At 37.1% G+C, this 20,250-nt stretch overlaps 3 protein-coding genes across 3 annotated transcripts; 1 reads left to right on the top strand and 2 right to left on the bottom strand.

Annotated features, from left to right (window-relative positions):
• Nucleotides 1-6,402: 6,402 nt before the first annotated feature.
• Nucleotides 6,403-6,882, bottom strand: LOC145126708 (uncharacterized). The gene has a single exon (XM_079062018.1). It carries the CDS (start codon nucleotides 6,880-6,882, stop codon nucleotides 6,403-6,405), a length of 480 nt encoding a protein of 159 aa, XP_078918144.1.
• Nucleotides 6,883-9,383: 2,501 nt separating this feature from the next.
• LARP6A (RNA-binding protein) lies at nucleotides 9,384-12,383 on the top strand. Its single transcript, XM_079061224.1, has 11 exons — nucleotides 9,384-9,830; nucleotides 10,475-10,556; nucleotides 10,634-10,728; nucleotides 10,824-10,895; nucleotides 11,026-11,105; nucleotides 11,192-11,276; nucleotides 11,365-11,412; nucleotides 11,527-11,592; nucleotides 11,673-11,804; nucleotides 11,891-11,984; nucleotides 12,067-12,383. The coding sequence occupies exons 1-11, from the start codon at nucleotides 9,399-9,401 to the stop codon at nucleotides 12,210-12,212; spliced, it is 1,332 nt and encodes a 443-aa protein (XP_078917350.1). The 5' UTR covers nucleotides 9,384-9,398; the 3' UTR covers nucleotides 12,213-12,383.
• Nucleotides 12,384-14,120: 1,737 nt separating this feature from the next.
• On the bottom strand, nucleotides 14,121-19,955 carry LOC145123997 (protein BIIDXI-like). Its single transcript, XM_079059206.1, has 3 exons — nucleotides 19,755-19,955; nucleotides 15,439-15,936; nucleotides 14,121-14,832 (listed from the first exon to the last, which is right to left on the bottom strand). The coding sequence occupies exons 1-3, from the start codon at nucleotides 19,840-19,842 to the stop codon at nucleotides 14,249-14,251; spliced, it is 1,170 nt and encodes a 389-aa protein (XP_078915332.1). The 5' UTR covers nucleotides 19,843-19,955; the 3' UTR covers nucleotides 14,121-14,248.
• Between the last annotated feature and the right edge of the window lie 295 nt (nucleotides 19,956-20,250).

The following is a 20,250-nucleotide window of genomic DNA, read 5'->3' as shown; positions in this document are numbered from 1 at the left end:
AGCGTAGCACTTACGCTAAGTAGCGACCGTTAGCTAGGTCGTCCTTTAGATAAACGTCACTTTATCTTTGATATATTCCTAGAGGGATACTTTAACAAGTCCTTTAGGCTAGTAAACGTCAGCGTTAGCCTTGGGTAGCTGGGTTGTTCTAGCTTAGATCAATACATGTGTTCAGTGGAGATGACTTTGACGTCCACTGATGTGACAGAGTCAGCTACGCAGACGTTTTTATCATTGCAACTGTTCGAATTTCCCGCCTCTCATTTAAAGCTTCCCTTATCGGGGACAGTTTCCTTTTTTTGCTCTACTGCTCTTTAGCCGTCTCTTCTTTTTTCTTGGTTTTCTTTCTCTTTCGTCTTGCATCTATTAGCGGTAAGCAATGGCGACCCCAACTGTCAGAATAAAACCTACACCAGAAGAGTTGGAGTCCCAAAATGCCGATTTGGCTTTCTTCCTGAGCACAGGGTGCAATATCCTCGAAGGGGGGGGGGGACGTATATTTCTCGACCACTGGAAGGGAAGGTTGGAGTCCCAATCCCAATCTTCGAGGTAAGGTCTCCGGCTGCCGACAAATGATTTTTTCGATGAGATCATGCATCAGTATGGCTTCTTTGTTGACGATATGACTCCTAACGTTGTTAACAAAATAGTTGGTTTTGAGATGGCCTGCTGAGCTTTGGGCGTGCTCCCTTATTTTTGGGCTTTCAAGTACTTCTTCAACTCCTCTACTCAATCCGACGTGCATACGTTCTCTCAGCGGCGGGTGTCCATGCGTTCATCATAAACCAGAAGGCCCCCAAGAAGAACTGGCAGGACAAATGGTTGTGGGTGAACCACAACTTGGTCGGTTTTGGCTATCCTCTCAGAACCACTTTCACCGACCGAACGCCCCAACTCTGGAAGGGGGGGGGGGCAACAAGACTATGCTGCAAGCGCTGACAACTATTTCCTTCAATGGGGAGGATTGGGAGGACTACATGCTAGCCGCAGTCAGGATGAGCGCCGCCTGGAGGGAACGTGGAATGATGCCCTAGTTCTTCGTGGAGAAGGATGGTGAGTGAACATCTCCTCCCCTCCCCCCCCCCCTTATGTGAATCTAAGTGAGGTGAGGGTAGTGATTTGCCAATCCTTATATGTGTGACTTGTTTTTTGTTGCAGGTCGCGAGAGGATCGTTCCTTTCGAGATGGTCCTATGGGGCAGGTTCCAAGGATATTTGCAGCATAGGGAAGTGTCTTTGGTAGAGATACTTCCTTCACCAGTCGGCGCTGATCGTGATCTGGCTCTTGCTAGTCCTGGTGGTGTTGTGGCACAAGGATCCGGTGTGCAGGCTGACCTAGAGTTGGTCGATGCACTTGTTGAGGGGGTTTCTTGCTTTGATCCTCCGCCTCCTGATCCTTAGGATGAGGCATCAAGGGAGGCGGCGACTGGAGGTAGCCGCTCGACTATCAAGTGGCGGTTGTCTTGGTTAGACTCCCCACTTACTGAGGGCACTCGTGCCAGTACTGTTGGCAGGCATCTTCGTAAGAAGCGGAATTTTGACTTCCTGTTAGGGGAGTCGGACGTGGTGGTGGAAATTCCCGATGATGACACTTCGAAACAGTTGGAAGGAATAGATGAAGTGGCGACTAAACAACCTCGTGAACCCAAGAAGGAGCCAGAGGATACTACCATTCCTGGTGAAGGCGCTACAGGCAAGGAGCCTGATGTTGAGTTTCAAACTGCTTCTGATTTTGCTTCGCCTCCGACGAAGGATAATGTTATTGCAGGTTCCTCTTCTTCACCCCCGGCGGCCCCTAGAGTTTATATCCCAAAGTGGGGACTCAATCGAGACTCCCTTCCTACGCAACATCATGTTGCGTACGAGTGGGGTCGTCATGCTTTCCATCCGGCCACAATCGAAGCTCTGGAGCTCTTCTCCAACTCTCACATGTCCAACAGTCTCCAGTATGCAGCAGCTCATGTCGCTTCTTATTTGGTGGTCGCCGCTTAGTTCCTTCATCAGGTCAATTAAGATTCAGCAAAGTTTGCCTCTGCTAGGGCCGAGGGGGATGAGCTAAGGACGAGAGTGTTGGGCCTGGAGGAGGAGAAACGCAAATTTGAAGAACGTTATGACCTTTTGGCTGGTGAGAAGGCGTCTATGGAGGAACATGTTGCAAGTTTGGATGGGTCAGTGGAGCGTATGGAAAAGAGAGTGGGGAATCTAGTAGGGGAGAAAGGATTATTGGAAGAACAGGTGAAGCAGCAGGCTAGACAACTGGCTGCTGAGGAATCTAGGAGGAAGACTGTGGAGGGGGATATGTCGTGGCTGCTCCAGGAGGGTGTTGTTCGGGTGGTTGACTGAGTCATTGAGAGTCCTAAGTTCTCAATTGGGATCCGTCATATGAAGGAGGTGTGTGTCGCAGCTGGTGTGGAGGGAGACAGGAAGGCGATGAAGGAATAGGTGGCCTCTAGGAAATTCGATCTGCAGGAGCCAAGTACTATGGTGGAATTGACTCAGGCCATGCATGCTTCTGTGAAGCCGTTCATGGAAACGGATTTTGCCTCCCTCCTTCATTTGGGTGAGCTCGACTTGGAGGGCCTTCGCCAACTGTGTTGTGACCCTGACACCTAGGAGAACCCACCTGAAGGTGACCCTCTCAAATTTGGATTTTCCTCCACCACTCTCGGTAAGTGATCCTTCTTTCTATTTGTTTTCTTTATGTGACACAATGTTTGAACTTGTGATGTTCCTGAGACGATGTCTCCAAGACAATATTTTTAATGGTTGTTTGACCCTGCGCGGCCCTTTCAAGTCCGGGGGTTGTCTGGCAGGACAAGATTTTTTGTCTTTTGGTAACATGGTCATTTTTGTTTCTGCGATACTTTTGTTTCTATCCCTAGGTGGTTTATGTTGGCCACTGGTGAATATGTGCCCTTATTTTTCCTTGCTGAGGCGACTCTTCCCTCAGTTTTATGTTGGCCTTGGGGGGTCGACTCGAGACAACTAGTTTTTTTTTTTGCTCGATGGACGGGTATGTGGGTTGGCGATCTAGCCATGTTACTGGTTTCGCCGAACTTATGACTCTAGGACTCGTATTTGCTTAAAGCCCTTTGGATTTATCTAGGGAGTTCGCGCTGGAAGCTCTGGATTTGTCCTTTCTTTGGGTCATAGGTCATTACTTCTAGACTGGGGCTTTTCATCCAGTTTGCTTTGTTAATGTGTTCTTTTTAACTAGGGTTTACTGATCACTCTTTTGGGACTTTTTTCTAAGTCCTGGGCCTTGGGAAGTTGCACTCCAGCCTTAATCATCTAAGTCAAACCAAGGTCGTCACCTTGAGGCTTTTAGGACTTAGGTATTTTGTGTTTTCAGAGAAAGGTTATGAGCCTTTGAAGCCTTTATTCATGTCATGATTGAGGCTTGTGGCCTTTTCGGCTTAATTGACATGTTTAGGGAAAGGTTATGAGCCTTTGAAGCCTATGGTTGCATTCTTACAACGGTTTTTCTCAAATGATGTGGATGATCAGTCCTTGCTATCATTTGGTAAACGTGTACAACCTCTTATGTGAATGGTATCAAGCTTGAATAGTGAAAAAGATCCTGATAGTTTTTTTTTGGTGGTCAAATTTCTTCACTTCATTGATAGTGTTTTGGAAATAGCTACATTGTTTGGTAAGTAAAGAAAGAGAGATGATTACTTCATAACTTAATTCAGGCCTAGCTTTTGGGCTGGCCCGCTGGGAAATGATTATCTGTTCGGAGTTTGATCACATTTCCCTTGGCCCGGACGTGCTTAGTATGGGCTTCTCCCCTCACTCTAGGGGTGGTGGTTCAGATTGCGTGCGCCCCAGGTAGTGGGAGTTTATCCTTGGGTTCTTGGGTGTGAACTCTCCCTTGATGTGCGTCTTCAGTCCTGCTTGTACACTCCTTGGCATAATTTTTCTTATTGAGCCTGCTCATGTCTGAATGTTGCTTCATCTTGTTGGTGTTATTACCAGAGTTGGGTGTTCACAACGACCTGCTAGCAATCCCAGGTGGTGATATTACTGTTGTGTCTTTTGTCCTGTTGTAAGGCACTTCTCCGAATGGGGTTGGTCCTATGGCGTATGTGCGTTGGCATCCTGGATATTCCTCTGGCACGCTTCCTCAGGATTCGATCATGTTTCTGTGCATGCTGGGACTTAGCGTTCCTGGCTGAGTTACCTTTCTAAAGATGATTCTTAGATTCCTTCGCGCTTCAGTTTTGTCTGCCTGGTTCCTCTCTGGAGGCAAGTGTTTTTCTCTTCCTAACTGCATTCACCTTATCACAATTCTCAGGTTATGGTTTTAGGTACTTCTGGTTCAAAAGGGAAGGGCCCAGTTTGATCGCAACGCATCCACCCATGTTTCCGCACTTTATGATTTTTGGATTGTACTCTGATAACCATTTTTACTTTGATATGCTTTTAAATGATTGAAAAGGATAAATGGTGTTTATGGTTGAATTAAAAATGAAATTTTTACCTTAGAATATTTGGGATATTACAGTAAATTGGTATAGAAGTTAAAAAGGAAGCTTTTGATTTTTAAATAGACTTTCACAAGACTTATGATTCGGTGAGTTGGGAGTATTTGAATAATATGTTACAATTTATGGCGTTTAGTGATATATGACGGTCATGGATATGTGTTACATTCCGGAATGCAAGATCCTTCTTTTATTCTGAATAACTTGCCTAAGTATGAGTTCTAGATGTATAGAGGTTTAAGACATGGAGATACTTTATCTCAATTCCTCTTTATCATTGTTATGGATGGCCTATCGGTTGCAATGGAGGATGCGACTGTTCATGGTATGTTTTAGGGCGGTGGTATATGGAATGAGGGTATAGTGTTACTCATCCTTTTTATGATAATGATGCTTTGTTTTATGGGTGAGCAGCATCAACAGAATTTTCAGAATCTCATTGGTATTCTTATGTGATTTTACATGGCGTCGGGTTTAAGAATTAATATCCTTAGATCTAATTTGTTGGGTGTTGGAATCAATATGTATTCTGTTTAGGCGTTAGCTTCTTTTATGGATTCTAGTACGACCTCATTTCCATCTACTTATTCAGGCTCCCAGTGGGAGCTAATATGTATCGTTTGACTACTTCACAGGCCATTTAGATAGATTCCATAAGCTTCTGTCTAAGTGGAAAGTTAAAAGGATTTATGTGGGTGGTTGGTTGACTCTTATCAAATTTGCGTTGGGTAGTATGGGTATTTACTACATGTCGATGTTCATAATGCCTATGTGCGCGGGTTGATTTTTAGAGGCTTGCATAGTTCTTTTTTTTCCTACAATTAGGCTAAAAACACTTAAATTGGTTAAGAAATAGCTGAGTTACACAACTCTAAACAAGGGCTATTAGAGTTGTATGTTTTTTTTCTCAACATTGTTTATGTAACATCCATTTTCCAGACATGCTTCTTCCAAGTTTATTTTATATGAATCTAATTTTTAGAGGATTTTTTCTTGGCCACGACGTGGTGATTGAGGGACCACGACGTGGCATCGTCAGGTGAAGGAATGCGTATTTGTTGAGCACCACATCGTGGCAAGACCCTCACTATGACGTGGTGGTTGTTTTGGTGCAAAACCCTAGATCTACAGGTTTATGCCTTATTTAAAAGTATTGAATCCTAGGGTTGAAGGAAGAAGGCGTCCATTTTGGTGCTTGTGTGCTTGGTTCCAGCTTAGATCTTGCATCTTCAATCACATTTTTGGTCTTTTTGTGGTATAAAGTCTGCACCTTGCTTATTAGATCGATAGATCTAGTTCTAGGTCATTTTATGAGCTTTTTGGTCCATATCTTCTCGTTCTTGGAGTTTGAGTGAACTCCAAAACCTTTGTGTGCCTTATTCGACTTTTGGACCATGGTGGTGGTTAGAAAAGGGGATTTTCATGACTTAGATTAGTGTCTATGAAATGGGTGCAACCATTAAGAGCTTAGGACTTGAAATCTTGGCTTATTGGGATATCTTAATGGATAAAGTTGGAAAATTTATCCATCAAGACCATGGGAAGGTTCAGATATGAGATTTGTTGCTCATGGGGTTAAAGATTAAGAGCTTAATCCATTAAGCTGTGAGAGGCCAGTTCCCACGATGTGGCAGTCTGCTTGCCACGATGTGGTGGATGGTGTCACCACGATTGTTTTATCGTGTAGCTGCCACAGCGTGATCTATAAATGGCCATGACGTGGAGGTCAAATGGGGATGACTTTGACCGTTGGCTTTTTTTTGTCAAGTTTGACTTTTGGTCAAACTTGGAGAGGTGTTGAGCTATAGTCTGAGGAAACCAAACGTATCAAATGCAAATGGTATGAACACTTGTTGATTTTCCATGCACTATTTCTCATGTTTGGTGACCGTGCATGTAGCAACTTTTAATGCAGCCTATCCCACCGTGAAACCCCCGACCCTCAAGCCTACAAAAAGAGACATCCCTGTAAGGTCCACACATGCATGTTTCCCTCCAACCCAACCAAAAATCAAAACATCAGTCGGTCTAAGCGTTGACCTCCCTTCTGTCGGGTCAGTCAGGAAATTCACAGGAGCCTCTTTCTTAACAGAAACCCCGACACGCTTAAATATATCGACCGAAACATTCTTAACCATATTGTGCCTGTATTTGAACCTCGAGAGTTCTTTACAATGAACTGCATGCTCTCCAAAAGAGTCCAAACAAGCCTTGCGGCACACCGGACATATCTCGTCGGCTGGGAATATTGGAATCATGAGTCGATATTTGAGGACGGTACGATACTCCACAGGAGACATATGTTGGCCGAGCCCAGCTATAGGGATAGCTAGAAGAAAATCTTGAGCATGTGGTGCACGTAAACACTGGAAAACTACTTTATGTCGAGCCGTCATGTTGAAATGCACTTCTATATCTTAGGCAATTTTACTAAAAGGGGCACTCGCCAGTGTATTCTGGGATTTAGGGGGCGGTGTCCTTAGTAGTAAAACTGTTAAGGTCAATGTCCGAAAGCTTGTTACGAAGAGAAGGTAAGGCACAAGCATAATCAAAATCCATTCCATAAATGCCACTATCCCGTAAGACGTGGTCTTGCAATACCCAAGATTGGGCCCTTGAGGCAACAAAAGAATATGAGGTAGACTCTAAGCGTTAACCTCCCTTCTGTCGGGTCAGTCAGGAAATTCACAGGAGCCTCTTTCTTAACAGAAACCCCGACACGCTTAAATATATCGACCGAAACATTCTTAACCATATTGTGCCTGTATTTGAACCTCGGGAGTTCTTTACAATGAACTGCATGCTCTCCAAAAGAGTCCAAACATGCCTTGCGGCACACCGGACATATCTCGTCGGCTGGGAATATTGGAATCATGAGTCGATATTTGAGGACGGTACGATACTCCACAGGAGACATATGTTGGCCGAGCCCAGCTATAGGGATAGCTAGAAGAAAATCTTGAGCATGTGGTGCACGTAAACACTGGAAAACTACTTTATGTCGAGCCGTCATGTTGAAATGCACTTCTATATCTTAGGCAATTTTACTAAAAGGGGCACTCGCCAGTGTATTCTGGGATTTAGGGGGCGGTGTCCTTAGTAGTAAAACTGTTAAGGTCAATGTCCGAAAGCTTGTTACGAAGAGAAGGTAAGGCACAAGCATAATCAAAATCCATTCCATAAATGCCACTATCCCGTAAGACGTGGTCTTGCAATACCCAAGATTGGGCCCTTGAGGCAACAAAAGAATATGAGGTAGACTCTACTGCTGAGTATAAACCCAAACCACCAAACCGAATGGGTAGGGAATCAAGTCGCCACTGTATGTCACCAAAGAATGGGCCACCACACACCACAATGTCCTCAATCGCCCCGCGTAACCCATTATCGAAGAACAACGCCGCCTCCTCCATGTGAATAGGTTGGCACGTCCTCAATCCAAAGAAAAGTTTAGTAATACCCATACAAGACCGAAGTAGAAAGAGCTCACTCTGTGGGTCAGACAATTATGGAATAAAGCGCATCAAATTCACAGCGTTTTCAACTCTCTTTATGGCTAAGTTGCTAATGAAACTAGCATCTCCACTAACAGCTCCCCAAGAAGTTTCACCCCCAATAGCGGCCTCCCCATGCCAACCAGGAATAACCCCTAAAGCAGCTTCCTACCATCACACGAGGGCCAAAAGAGCTCAGTTTTCTTGATATTCAATTGAAGGCCCAATTTTGGGCCAATAACCTTAATAATCTCTAATGCTTTGGCCACCTCATCAGAATCTCCAATAAGTGTGCCATCATCAAGGTACCATGTATGGAGAAGAAGCTTGCAATTGTCTCTAATATTATGCAAGAACGGGTGCAACACAAGGGAAAATAGAAGTGATCCCAAGGGGTCTTCTTGCTGAACTCCGGTAGTAGACCAAATATGTGTGTCTCTTAGATACAACCTTGCTGCTTAACCATATAGGAATTCTACATACAGTGATATAGAAGGGCACCTCAATCTGACCTCATGAAGTAATGCGGATTTGTCAACAAGGTTAAATGCATTGGAGAAGTCCACGGTAAGCATGGAAAGAGACCCGTCATTATGGTGCTCACTCAGCACCCTGTTGGTGCTATGTAATATGGCTTCAGCACCACCCAACACCCTGACCCCGAACTGAAAATCATTGAGATACTTGGCCATTTCTTTACCAACGCCTTTCATAGCTAGCTTAGAAACCAAACGTCTCCATATATTGCCTACTGCAATAGTTCATATTCCCTCGTAAGGTTTTATGAGCAGTGTAAGAGGAGCAGATGCAACAAATTCTGCCAAACTCGAAGTCATCTCCCCCTAGCCATAGATTAACCACACATGTAATAACACATAGGAGGTCGTTGGCTATAGTTGAACCTGCTCCACAAAGAACATCTAAAATGTGTTGAGCTCTCAACCCATCTCTCCCACACGAGGTTCCTTTAGGGAATGATCTAATGCCCCCAATGACATTGTCAATATCCACCACAAGGGAATATACTGAACATATGGTACTCGGCATGAATGGTGGTGGCTTGTGTGGATGGTTATCCTCCAATGCTTTCGTAGTAGCATCCCCGTATGGAGCAACCCCCGAGGAACATAATATTTTCACTGTTACTATGAAATACCCATCTGCAACCTTACAGAGACACTGTCTGACATTGATGTCGCCCCGTGTTCTATCCTCCTGAATGTATTCTTTTTTGTTGTCTTGTTGCTCCAGCCTTGCATTGTCAACCAAGTTTTTAACAAGGTTGGATATACCGTCTTCTTTACCGCAAGTAGCTAATACGCTTAGGATGTTATGATGTTGGAAGGACTTTATGTTTCCGGAAATTATTTGGAAATAAAAAACCAAGGAATACATACTCTTTGTTTCCATAAAAAGAAATGATTTTGCAAAATCTTGTTGCTGGAGTGGAAATAGCAAATATCTGGTCTGAGGAGACGAATGGCGTCTTCCAGGGGAGGCGGTTGCGGCCGTCGTATGCCACTCTTATAAGCCCTACAGTTGTACCCTTCCACTTCCAGAGATCAGAAGAAGCAAAGAGAAGAAGAGGCTTTCTACGCCAACCTTCTCTCTCTCTTTCTCTCTCTCTGTCTTCTCTCTCCTCTCTTCAAATGGAAGGCGGTGGAGAAGAAGTCATCATGCCAATCCATGATCCTGATGTCCTCCCCGTTGGTTCGCCGGAGGAAACGATCATGGATCCTCACTTCGAGAATCAGTCTCAGGAATCCGATGAACTTCCTCCACCTCCTCCTCCTTCGGCCGCCGATACCGCCACCCTAACGGATGAGCTTCGGGACAAGATCATCAAACAGGTATGCCAGATTTTTTGAATATGTAATGTGTGATTGTGCTTCGAGTATCTTATAGGGTTTTAGGATGTCCAGATATCGATTGAATTCGATTTTGGCTCAAATCATCTTCAAATTTGTGCCTGTAACTAGGTTGGTTTGTGCAAGCTTATAAGTATCCGTTACTAGTTACTTGATAATACGATCAGGCGCAACATGCCTCGATTAATTGCTCTTTCTTTCCAGCGATTCCTTGTCTGTGTATGTGTTATTTTGTGTCAAACAAACTTGTATCTCTGTATGTGTATATATTTGATTTTTACAATTTGTGCTGGTTTATAGCAATTAACCTAAAAAGGTAGTTGCTCTTCTTCAGAAAACGACATGATACCTTATTCTATGACAATATAATCAACCCAAGGGTGCTTATTGTCCATTGATGGAGAACATTGATGTATCTGGTTTGGTCTACTGAGGACCACATTGTAATTCCTTTTTCTTTGGTATGATGCTCGAATCGACAGTGTGTTTTTTCATGTGAAAACACAAATAGATTCTGTTACTTTTCTACTTCATGAACCTAATGGGGACATGACTTAATCTCTAAAAGCTATATATGTGTGCATTTTTTTGGAACATAATAGTAAATACACTCTCTTTATGCACAGGTGGAATACTATTTCAGTGATGAAAACTTGAGAACAGACAAGTTTTTGTTGAAGTATCTTGCAAAGGATGAGGAAGGCTATGGTAAGTAATTCACTTCACTACTTAATTCACTAAATTTCACAATCATCTCCATGGAAATGACACACTCTTTCTTGCAGTTCCTGTTGCAGTTATTGCTTCTTTCAAGAAAATGAAGAAACTCACACATCACAAATCACTGATTGTAGCTGCACTTAAGGAATCTTCTCTTCTAGTAAGTTACACAATCTTTCTTAATTTCAAATCATAATCATCCTAAACATAGTGTTATTAGTTTTCAAAGCTAGATTTTTGTGTTGATGGATGCAGACATTAAGTTCAAATGAGAAGAAAGTCAAACGAGTTCATCCATTCCCTTTGACCGAGGCTTTGGATCCAGAGGTATACAGTTATACAGTATACAGTATACAGTATACAATATACTCCACCTTTTTCATCTATTTTATAAAAACTTAAAAGTTTTCTTTTTGGCATAATATGTAATGAAATAATTCTGTCTTTATACCTATAGCTATGCACTGTTTTGGTGGAGAATCTTCCAGAAGATCACACAGTAGAGAACATGAAGAAGATATTTGGCCAAGCTGGAGTGTATGCTACTTTTTTTTATACCTTTTTTTTTTAATCTTTTTACTTTTTATGTGTCAATTGTCTTATGTTTACTAATGCTGTTTTAGTATCAAGAAAATTACTATTCATGAAGAGAATGCTGCAAAGGAGCAAAGGAAATGCAGTATTGAGGAGAAGCTTCTAAGTGGAAAGGTAAGGTACATATTTTTTTTCTTTTATTTTTTATTTGAATTATGTATTTTATTTAAAATCAATGTTTTTTTTTAATTGGTGTATGCAGCTGCATGCAGTGGTGGAATACAACACTGTTGAAGCTGCTGAGAATGCTGTAAGTTTGAAGCTCTCTTTATTTTTAATTGCAACTCCTTTTATAATATTTATTTATATGGTTTACATATTTATATGCTATTTATATTATAATATTATAATTTATGGTGTTTAGGTTGCTACTTTAAACAATGAGCAAGATTGGCGACATGGCATGCGAGTGAAGCTTCTCAAACGCAAGGTAATCCATTTTTTCTTCATTTTTTTTTATAAATTATATTTTTTTTCATTGATAATTATGATTTTACTAATAACAATTAGGTCAAAATTGCACAAAGAAAAAAAGGACATGATTCCGAGAAGAAAATTAATGTTCAAGTGGATCCACATCCACCAATGGAAAAAGAAAACCAACAATCAAGTGAGCATCATGATGATATACTAAATGAAGAGGTATTAATAAATAATAATTTAATATTATTAAAAAATTATATATATATTTTTTTACCTAATGGAGTTTTTTACAAAATGGAACAAAGGAGAAAAACGGAAACAGGAATTGTCAAAACCAAAACCGAAGGCGTTCAAGGAAAAACAAGTATCAAGGAGCTAGTGGCATTGGCATTGGCATGGGTAAGATGGTCATTTTGATGTGGTTATTTATTATAATTATAATAAATAATAATAATAATAATAATAATATATGTAAATATAGGTCATGGGACATTGGTGCATAATAATAATAATCATATTCATGGGGGTGAAGTTTCAAAGCCGCCACCTGGACCACGAATGCCGGATGGAACAAAAGGGTTTACAATGGGACGTGGACGTGGAGGTGGAGGATCTCCTAATGTTTAATTCTCTATGGACAAATGATATTTTTATATATAGAGAAGTGAATTGATATTATATATTTGGTATATGAGGCCATTATGCATATAATGTGCAAAAAGGAAAATGTATTTTGAGATGGATTGTGAATGTTTTGGTCGACTTTTGTGATGCTATGTAAAATGGCCACTTAAGTTATTGTGTTTTTTTTTTTTAAGTTTCATTACTTTTTTGAAGAACTGATTCGACTGTTAGATCTGATTCGACTGTTATATCATGAAAGACAGACAAAGTTGATGAAATATATTCAAGGAATCCATATATGTTTTCAACCTACTACTCAAGTTCATATCTTATTGTTTGATTAGATTTTACATCAATCAACTATACTTTCTATGAATCTTAAAACATATTTTCTATCTCGAATGACAACAATGTTTATGTTCAAAAAAACAAAGGGTCTTACAATACACAAAACCAGACCAAGTAAAAGTACACATCTTGGAAAATGAAATGTTTAGATGTACTACAAATTTTGGAAAATGAAATGTTTAGATGTTTTAGACTCGTATTTTAGGCTAAAACAATTTTTGAATAACTTGTTATGTTGTAAATAAAAATCAGTAATTAAGTTCTCATAAATTTATCCAAAATTCATTTGGCATCCTATTGTAATGTCTCTACATTGATAGGATTGAAAAATACTTGACTAATTTTTTTGTTTAGAGTATGTATTATTGAAAATGCAAAAAAATATTTGAAGCATCAAAACCATTTGATATGAATATTTTGGGTCTTAAGATTTTGATGTTTTTATAATATAAAAAATATTGAGATGCTATATGTCTTTATGTTAAATAATTGTCATAGGATCTTATATAAGAAGTTGTAATATATTATTAATTGCCCAACAACTACAATATATATATATATATATATATATATATATATATATATATATATATATATATATATATATATATATATATATATATATATATATATATATATATATATATATATATAATGATGTAGAAAACTCAATGTGGTTGATTGCTAATATGTCACACAATTTATGTTATGGGTCCATGTATATTCCAAGTTGATTATTGTGACCATGTGATAAGTTACTTGATTGTAGACTATAGTTTTCGAGCATTTTACATTAAATGTACACCAATATTATAGAGTATTATATCAGTATTCGATATTATCGTATTTTTTTATTTATATTTAATAGAGTTTCCGTTGCGTTGACATAGTTTCCATATTATAGTATCAGTATTAGCATAGAAGTCTTCATTGTAATCTATAAATACTTTTCAGATTAATAAAGCCGAGACACACAATTATTCCAAATAGTATGCATTCTAACAAATAGAAAGTGGAACAATAGTTTTGGTCATCTTAAAACCAGATTCAACGACATAAAGGATATTAATCCGTAAAAGCTAGGAACTTCACATAAACATATGACCATGTTATACGAATCCTCTCGATATGTTTGATATGAATATAATGGATGTCCATTCATGGTTCATAGAGGTGGAGACCACAAACATGTGAATTTTCATGATAATACAACACATGCCATTGTCACATGATCACTACGAAAGAGTACATGATCACTACGAAAGAGTGATCAACATCAGAATAGTAGACTCCAAGTTCCCTATTAGACATGTACAGATTTGACGAATGGCTTTTTGTTGGAGTCAATTTTATCTTCTTTGTTTTTGCAAAAAAAATTAACAGTTTGTTGGGTTGCTATGACATCAACCCTTAATAATATAAAGGGTTTGATAGATCATTAACTATATGAAGTCATTATCATGTTGAATGGCCTCTCAAGCAAATTCTTAAAAAATGGTAGAATTCAATTTGTTCTCATTTCATAATTTTATAATAGAAGAAAAATTCATCAAAAAACAACAATTTTATCATAATACTAAATACTTCATTCTATTCCATTTCATCATAAATATTCAATTCCATTACTACATACAAGTGGAAACCACCAAAAGCTTTGCTTAATGCTTACCAAATAAATCACAACATAAAAACTAAACCACAAACAACAAAACCAAAACAAAAACCACCAAACCCGAAAACCCTAACCCTCTAACCCCCTTTGAAACCACCACCGCCACATCATCAACCACAGGCCCACACAAAGAGCTCATATCATCACTTCTCGTATTATAATAAACACTATAAAACGCGACACGTGTCCTCTCGGCCTTAGCCGTAAAATTCACATTCACAATTTGAAAAGTGGAATTCCCGTTTGGCGCATAGTGAATGTTTTCCGCTTGGTCACCCGCGAATGCCATGACTGCAAGGGGTTGCTTGCACATGTCATTCGCGTGACCGAGGGAAAATGACATTTTGTAAGGCTTGTTTGGGGTGGTGGAAACCATTTGGGAGATTATGCCTTCTTTGCCTGAAAGTAGTTCTAGGGCGCGTTTGTCGCCCGGGACTGAGAAGTGGTTTGAGTCGATGTAACGAACTGCCCGGTTGGATTCTACGATCCAACCGGGTAGGGATGAGATTTCCTCATCCAGGTTGGTTGGGAGTAGGACGCCTAGAGACGCGTTCCTAAACATCCATGGACCTTCTTCAAAATCTCCGTTTAGTACTGCGTTATCTGGATAAATAATGTTTAAAAGATATTTGAGAAAATGAAGACCAATTTTAATGAGTGCAACTTTGGTTCATTTTCTTGATTTTTCTATTAAGATGTTCTTTCTGCATTAAGTCGAAAAGAAACACTCGTATATGGCTTACCGATTAAATTCAACATGTGTTCATTTATCTTTGAATTATAGCATCCAACTTTCATATTTTCTATTACAATATTGTTTTGAAAACTCTATCAATTTTTTGAGTAAATTACCTTTTTTAGTCCTTGAATATAGTTGAGTTTCTCATTTTTTTTGTCCCAAAAGTTCTCTTGCAATTTTGGTCGAGGTTTTTGTAATTACAAGTAAAATGATTATTAAGGACCAAAATTGCAAAAATCACTTGTACTTAAAGAACCAAAAATAGTCATTTTACTTGGGATCAGGCACCAAATTTGCAAAAGTTAGCTATACTCGGGCACTAGAACTGCAATTTACTCAAATTTTGATCTTAATATTGTATTTATACTTTTAAAAATCTACCAATTATGAAAATGGTTTTGTATAGATTTTTTAAAAGTATCAATAAAAGTATGATAGCTATTTCTTATATGTAAAAGAATAAACCATACCTTTAGGTTTGGTAGGAACAAAAAGCTTCTTAATAGCGATATCATCAATGATGGGCCCACACGTGGGGTCATCTTCCATGCCAGGATTCGTAAAAACGACATTAGTATCTTCTTGATCAGCTTGAAACGCCCAAGCGTACGTGTCCCATCCTTGAACACTATACAGCGTTTGTAAATCAATCGTCTGTGACGCAGGTGGAACAGACACGTTTAGGGATTCTAGCTGTGCACACGTGCGAGAGGCGCTGAAAGTGATGGAGTAAATTTCGCCTTTTTCTAATTTTAATTCTTGGGAGATCTGAGCGTCGTTGCCGAGTCTCACTGCGTGTCGACCTTCGGGGACGATCAGGATCATTCCGCCTTGTTTTTGACCGGAGGCGACTAGTTCCACCGTGCCGTTGACTTTCCAGTTTGGGATTGCGTCGGGGTTGTCGCCGAGGCCTTCGTCGGCGAAACCTCCCGATGGTGGTGTCTCGAAGTCGCCGTTGGTTAGTAAGCCTATGTGATTAGATAGTTTTTTTGTTATTAAAAGAAAAAGAAAGGAGTATAATATGTAAATAAATTTGGATATGATGAGAAAAAGAATGCACCAAATTTCCGTCAAAAAATTGGTTGCAAATTTTTTTTTTTAATGAAATAGTTAGAGTAGGAGATTTTTTTTGGGGGAAATAATAAAAATATATTTATCCGATAAACGATTTTTTATGTTATATTACATTTACTCTTTTCATAAATTAATATTTGGGGAAAAAAAGATAAATATGTCTAATTCCATCAACCATTTCCAAAAATTAGTCTTTTTTTAACAACAATTTAGAATGATGATGTGGCAACCAAAACGGTTTTGATTTATAGAAAAAATAAAAAAAAATACGTAAATGCTATCTTCAAAAAAAAAAAAAAAAAAAAAAACTTTTTTGAAGTTTTTTAGTATTAAAATTTGCAAAGATGAAGTATTTACAAAGTATGTTACTTAAAGATAAATAAAATACAACAACTATTGATGAAAATTTATGACAGGTACTCTGTTTTTTTTGCTAAATGATTTATACTACACATAAAAAGGTACATTATTATTATTTTATGACTCTATCCCAATAGATATTGAGAAAAACATTTTTGTGACGGTTAACGTTAAATTAACTAGTTCTTTTTAGGACCTCTAAAAGTATTCATTTAATATCCTTGTTGGTGGTTAGAAAAGGTAACAAAAATTATAGACCTTTATGAAAATCGATTATCATGTGTAATAATAGTAAACAATAAACTACTAATGAAACTTATAACTAAATATTATATATTTTTGGATAAGAATAAAAAAATTATTTTCGAAACAAAATAAAGTTATTATACTATATAATAAGTATTATTTTATTTAATTATTTGTTATTATTTTATACATGACTTATTGTCAAAGATTCCATGACAAACAAAACGGGCCTACATATTTGCGCGGTAAAACACAACGGTACAATAATAATAATACTAAAAAGATAAATATTCTTACTTTATAGAAAATGCTTCCTTTATCTCAGTAAGTTTATATCAAATACAATAATTTTAATTTGACAATTTGCATAAAAAGAATACATGCTTTTGACTTAATTGACATTGTATGTCTCTAAAATCATAGTCTATCCTTTTTATATTACTATATCACTTCAAGATTAATGTTTTAGGAGCTGATTTATATATAATATTTTTTTATCATATATAATAATTACATGTTTTTTAAAATTAAGTTAATTTAACAAGAAAGTAATATAAAAGGTGTGCAACCAAGTAATGAAAATATTACATAAAAACCAATAAAGATGTACTAAGACAAGAGACAAATGCAAATGGTAGACAAAGGCACAAGCAACCATGTTTGAGTTTATCTGATACGATATCACATGGACCATGTTCGAGTGATCATTATCTTTTTCTATGAATCATATGGATTTTTTTTACAGTTTTAGGATGTGAGGCTAGTTGAGACCAAATCCAACCCATTAAGTAATTTTTTTCACAAAAATGATAAAAATTGTGTAATATTTGGTGAACACAATAACTTTCCTCCAACCCATTACACCATTTTAAACAACAACAAAATATATGTTACAAATATGTTACTTTTCTTCTATATTTTATAGATTTTCAAGGACAATCCTTGTATTTTACGTTAAACAAATAATATAACACGATACTTGATCTTTACTAAGAAGAATATTTTTTTCATGAAACAAGTATTGGTTAGAACAATATTATACCAAAATTAATACAAAAAAAAGAAAAGAAGAATTTGATATTGAATTGGAGATACCCTATAAAAAGTACTTGTATAGCTGTATCTTGATGAAAGTGACAAAGTATAAAGTTAGAGGTAACATTTTGACACTTTTAGGTGGGCAAATAAAACAATACAAGGGGATGCAAACCGAAACTTCCTAAAACGCTCATATCGGTGATCAATCTTTTCAGTAATAAATGTAGTTTGCAAAGAAAATGCAAAATGGGTGAAAAAAGAATTTATTGCCATTTTTTCTATAAAAACCTATATATTAAATTCCACTTTTATATCATGTGATAGCAATAGCAATCATGAGATGTCTTTAACTACATTAATGCACATATTTTTATTACTAAAATTAATTATACAATTAGATAACATAAAGAGCTTAGATTAGATTATAAAAATGATTTAGAAGTGGGTAATGATTGAGATAGACAAGTCAAAAGTGGGACTAAAGAGGTTGCATAAAGTTGGGTTAATCTGATACTCGTTTTTTTCGTTCTCTTCTCCATTTACATTATTGTCATGTTGGTATAATAAGGTTTTACAGTAAAAATATATTTAAGATACATATAAATATGTATTATTAAACAAGTGAGTTCCCTTATGCACTTTTACAATGTATTTGGTAAAATTATTTGTAGCTTTTATTAATATAGAGGTGTTCGATAAATTTTTAAAAATATAAAATATGATTTTTTTTCTCTTTCAAAATTACTAATTTTTACAACATTTATTTGTGATAGGACATCCATTAAAAGCAATTTCGAAATTGACAACTAACCGATTAAGAAAGATATATGTTATATCTCATATTATAAAGGATTGTTATTGTACTTGAATATAATATACAAATTTTTTATTAAGGTTTTGTTTGACAAACAAAGGTAGGTGATAACTTATAAGCTAGTTTATGAATTAACAATGTCAGTATTGATAAGCTAGTTTATGAATTAATAATGTTCAGTAAAAAAAATAGCTTATAAGCTTGATTACGATGTAAAATGACATAAATAAACATTTGCGTATATAACTAATAGTACAAGAAATATAGATATTATTAAGGGCATGTTTAGAATATTTATGAAAAAAATTCCTTATCAAAAGCTATCTCAAATTAGTTTATCAAAACTAATTCATAAGCTAAAATAAATATGTTTTTGGGGTTTTACTAAACCACAAATTACACTAAGCAAGCTTATTTTGGCAAACATAACCTAAACGTAAATATCTTTACTAATTATCAGTTATTTCTATTTCAATTAATTATATATCAATGTAATCGATGTCCTTTTTTCATAGAGGAATCATATAAAATTTGTTGTTCACTAATCTAAACGACTTCAAGCCATGCAGTTTTTTCACAACGGTTTATATGCTTTAAAAACAAGTTACTACAAATACTTCTTACCCATATTTTGTATAATAACTCCTAAAATAACAATTTCTACCTATAATTTCGCAATGTTGCACGAATTTTATGATAATTTTTGTATGTTTTCTTCAGTTTCATTATAAACATGCACATTAAGTCATGTTTTGCTATAAATACCATAAATTAAGAGCAAGTGTGTGAAAAATGCAAAACATAAGTTGAAAAAGATGAGTATTTCGTTGGGATCCACAGTTTTGAGAACGAAAGAGGTGTTAGTGTGCATTATAACTTGTACATTGTAGTACAACTAAATCTGCACGATTACTTGATTTCCGGGAGCTAAGAGGATTTACTGACAAAACTAAGGACACACATAAAGCTGTTTGAAATCAACAATATAAAGTATAAACACACATTCTCTTTCTCTATGATCTCAAATTACGAAGCTCAAATCTCTCGATTTCACTCCATTTACGCAATTAAATCGCATAAACACACAAACAGATCTCATATTATCATATACAGTAAACAAAAACACTCACAAACAGAACACGAATTGAAAAATCAGATCTCAAATGCGATAAACAGCAAGAACAAGTGAACAACACCGACAATTGAAAATAAAAATGAAAAGAGAGAGAGAGTGAATGAAGTAAGTGTACATACCATCTTCTGCAGTAAAAACAGCAAGGAAATAAGAGACGACAAGGCAAAATAGTGTAAACGATTTGGTTGTTGCGGAGTATGAAGCCATTTTCGTGTGAAAGGTAACTGTTTCTCTCTCTAAAAAGAGTGAGTTTCTCTCTCTAGAAACAGAGGGAGAGTCGAGTGGGAAGTAGGAGGATAGGACTCTGGCTTTTTAACCGAGATTCCAGCAACTTGGTGTCCTTGCGTTTGTTGCTTTAATAATTAATTTAAAAATTAATGATGAAAGGAAATTATATTTTTATTATTTTTTGGGGAAAAGTAAATTCCTTTCTTTTGCTTTTTTTTTTTTTTTTCACTTTGTATTTTTAATTTTTGTTACCGAAAAAAGGTGTTCGCACGGTCTTCTTGTTTCTTCACACGTCCAATCAGACAGTGGTGCGGTGTGTCGTGTACTGTCTATATTTGCAATATCTTAATATACAAATTACAAATATTCTTTTATCCATATCAATAA

This window comes from Lactuca virosa, chromosome 7 (genome assembly GCF_052849685.1).
Source record: "Lactuca virosa cultivar CGN04683 chromosome 7, Lactuca_virosa_CGN04683_v6, whole genome shotgun sequence".
Taxonomy (NCBI): Eukaryota; Viridiplantae; Streptophyta; class Magnoliopsida; order Asterales; family Asteraceae; genus Lactuca; species Lactuca virosa.
This window is presented reverse-complemented; position numbering and strand designations above follow the sequence as displayed.

Bases quoted from the DNA above. Each gene is read 5' to 3' on its own strand.
- LARP6A (XM_079061224.1), top strand. From the start codon at position 9,399: ATGATTTTGCAAAATCTTGTTGCTGGAGTGGAAATAGCAAATATCTGG. The intron at 10,729-10,823 runs GTAAGTTACACA...TGATGGATGCAG, and splicing joins TTAAGGAATCTTCTCTTCTA to ACATTAAGTTCAAATGAGAA. The intron at 11,413-11,526 runs GTAAGTTTGAAG...TATGGTGTTTAG, and splicing joins TTGAAGCTGCTGAGAATGCT to GTTGCTACTTTAAACAATGA.
- LOC145123997 (XM_079059206.1), bottom strand. From the start codon at position 19,842: ATGGCTTCATACTCCGCAACAACCAAATCGTTTACACTATTTTGCCTT. The intron at 15,937-19,754 runs GTATGTACACTT...CTAATCACATAG, and splicing joins TGTTTTTACTGCAGAAGATG to GCTTACTAACCAACGGCGAC. The intron at 14,833-15,438 runs GTATGGTTTATT...TTATTTATCCAG, and splicing joins TGTTCCTACCAAACCTAAAG to ATAACGCAGTACTAAACGGA.
- LOC145126708 (XM_079062018.1), bottom strand. From the start codon at position 6,882: ATGACGGCTCGACATAAAGTAGTTTTCCAGTGTTTACGTGCACCACAT.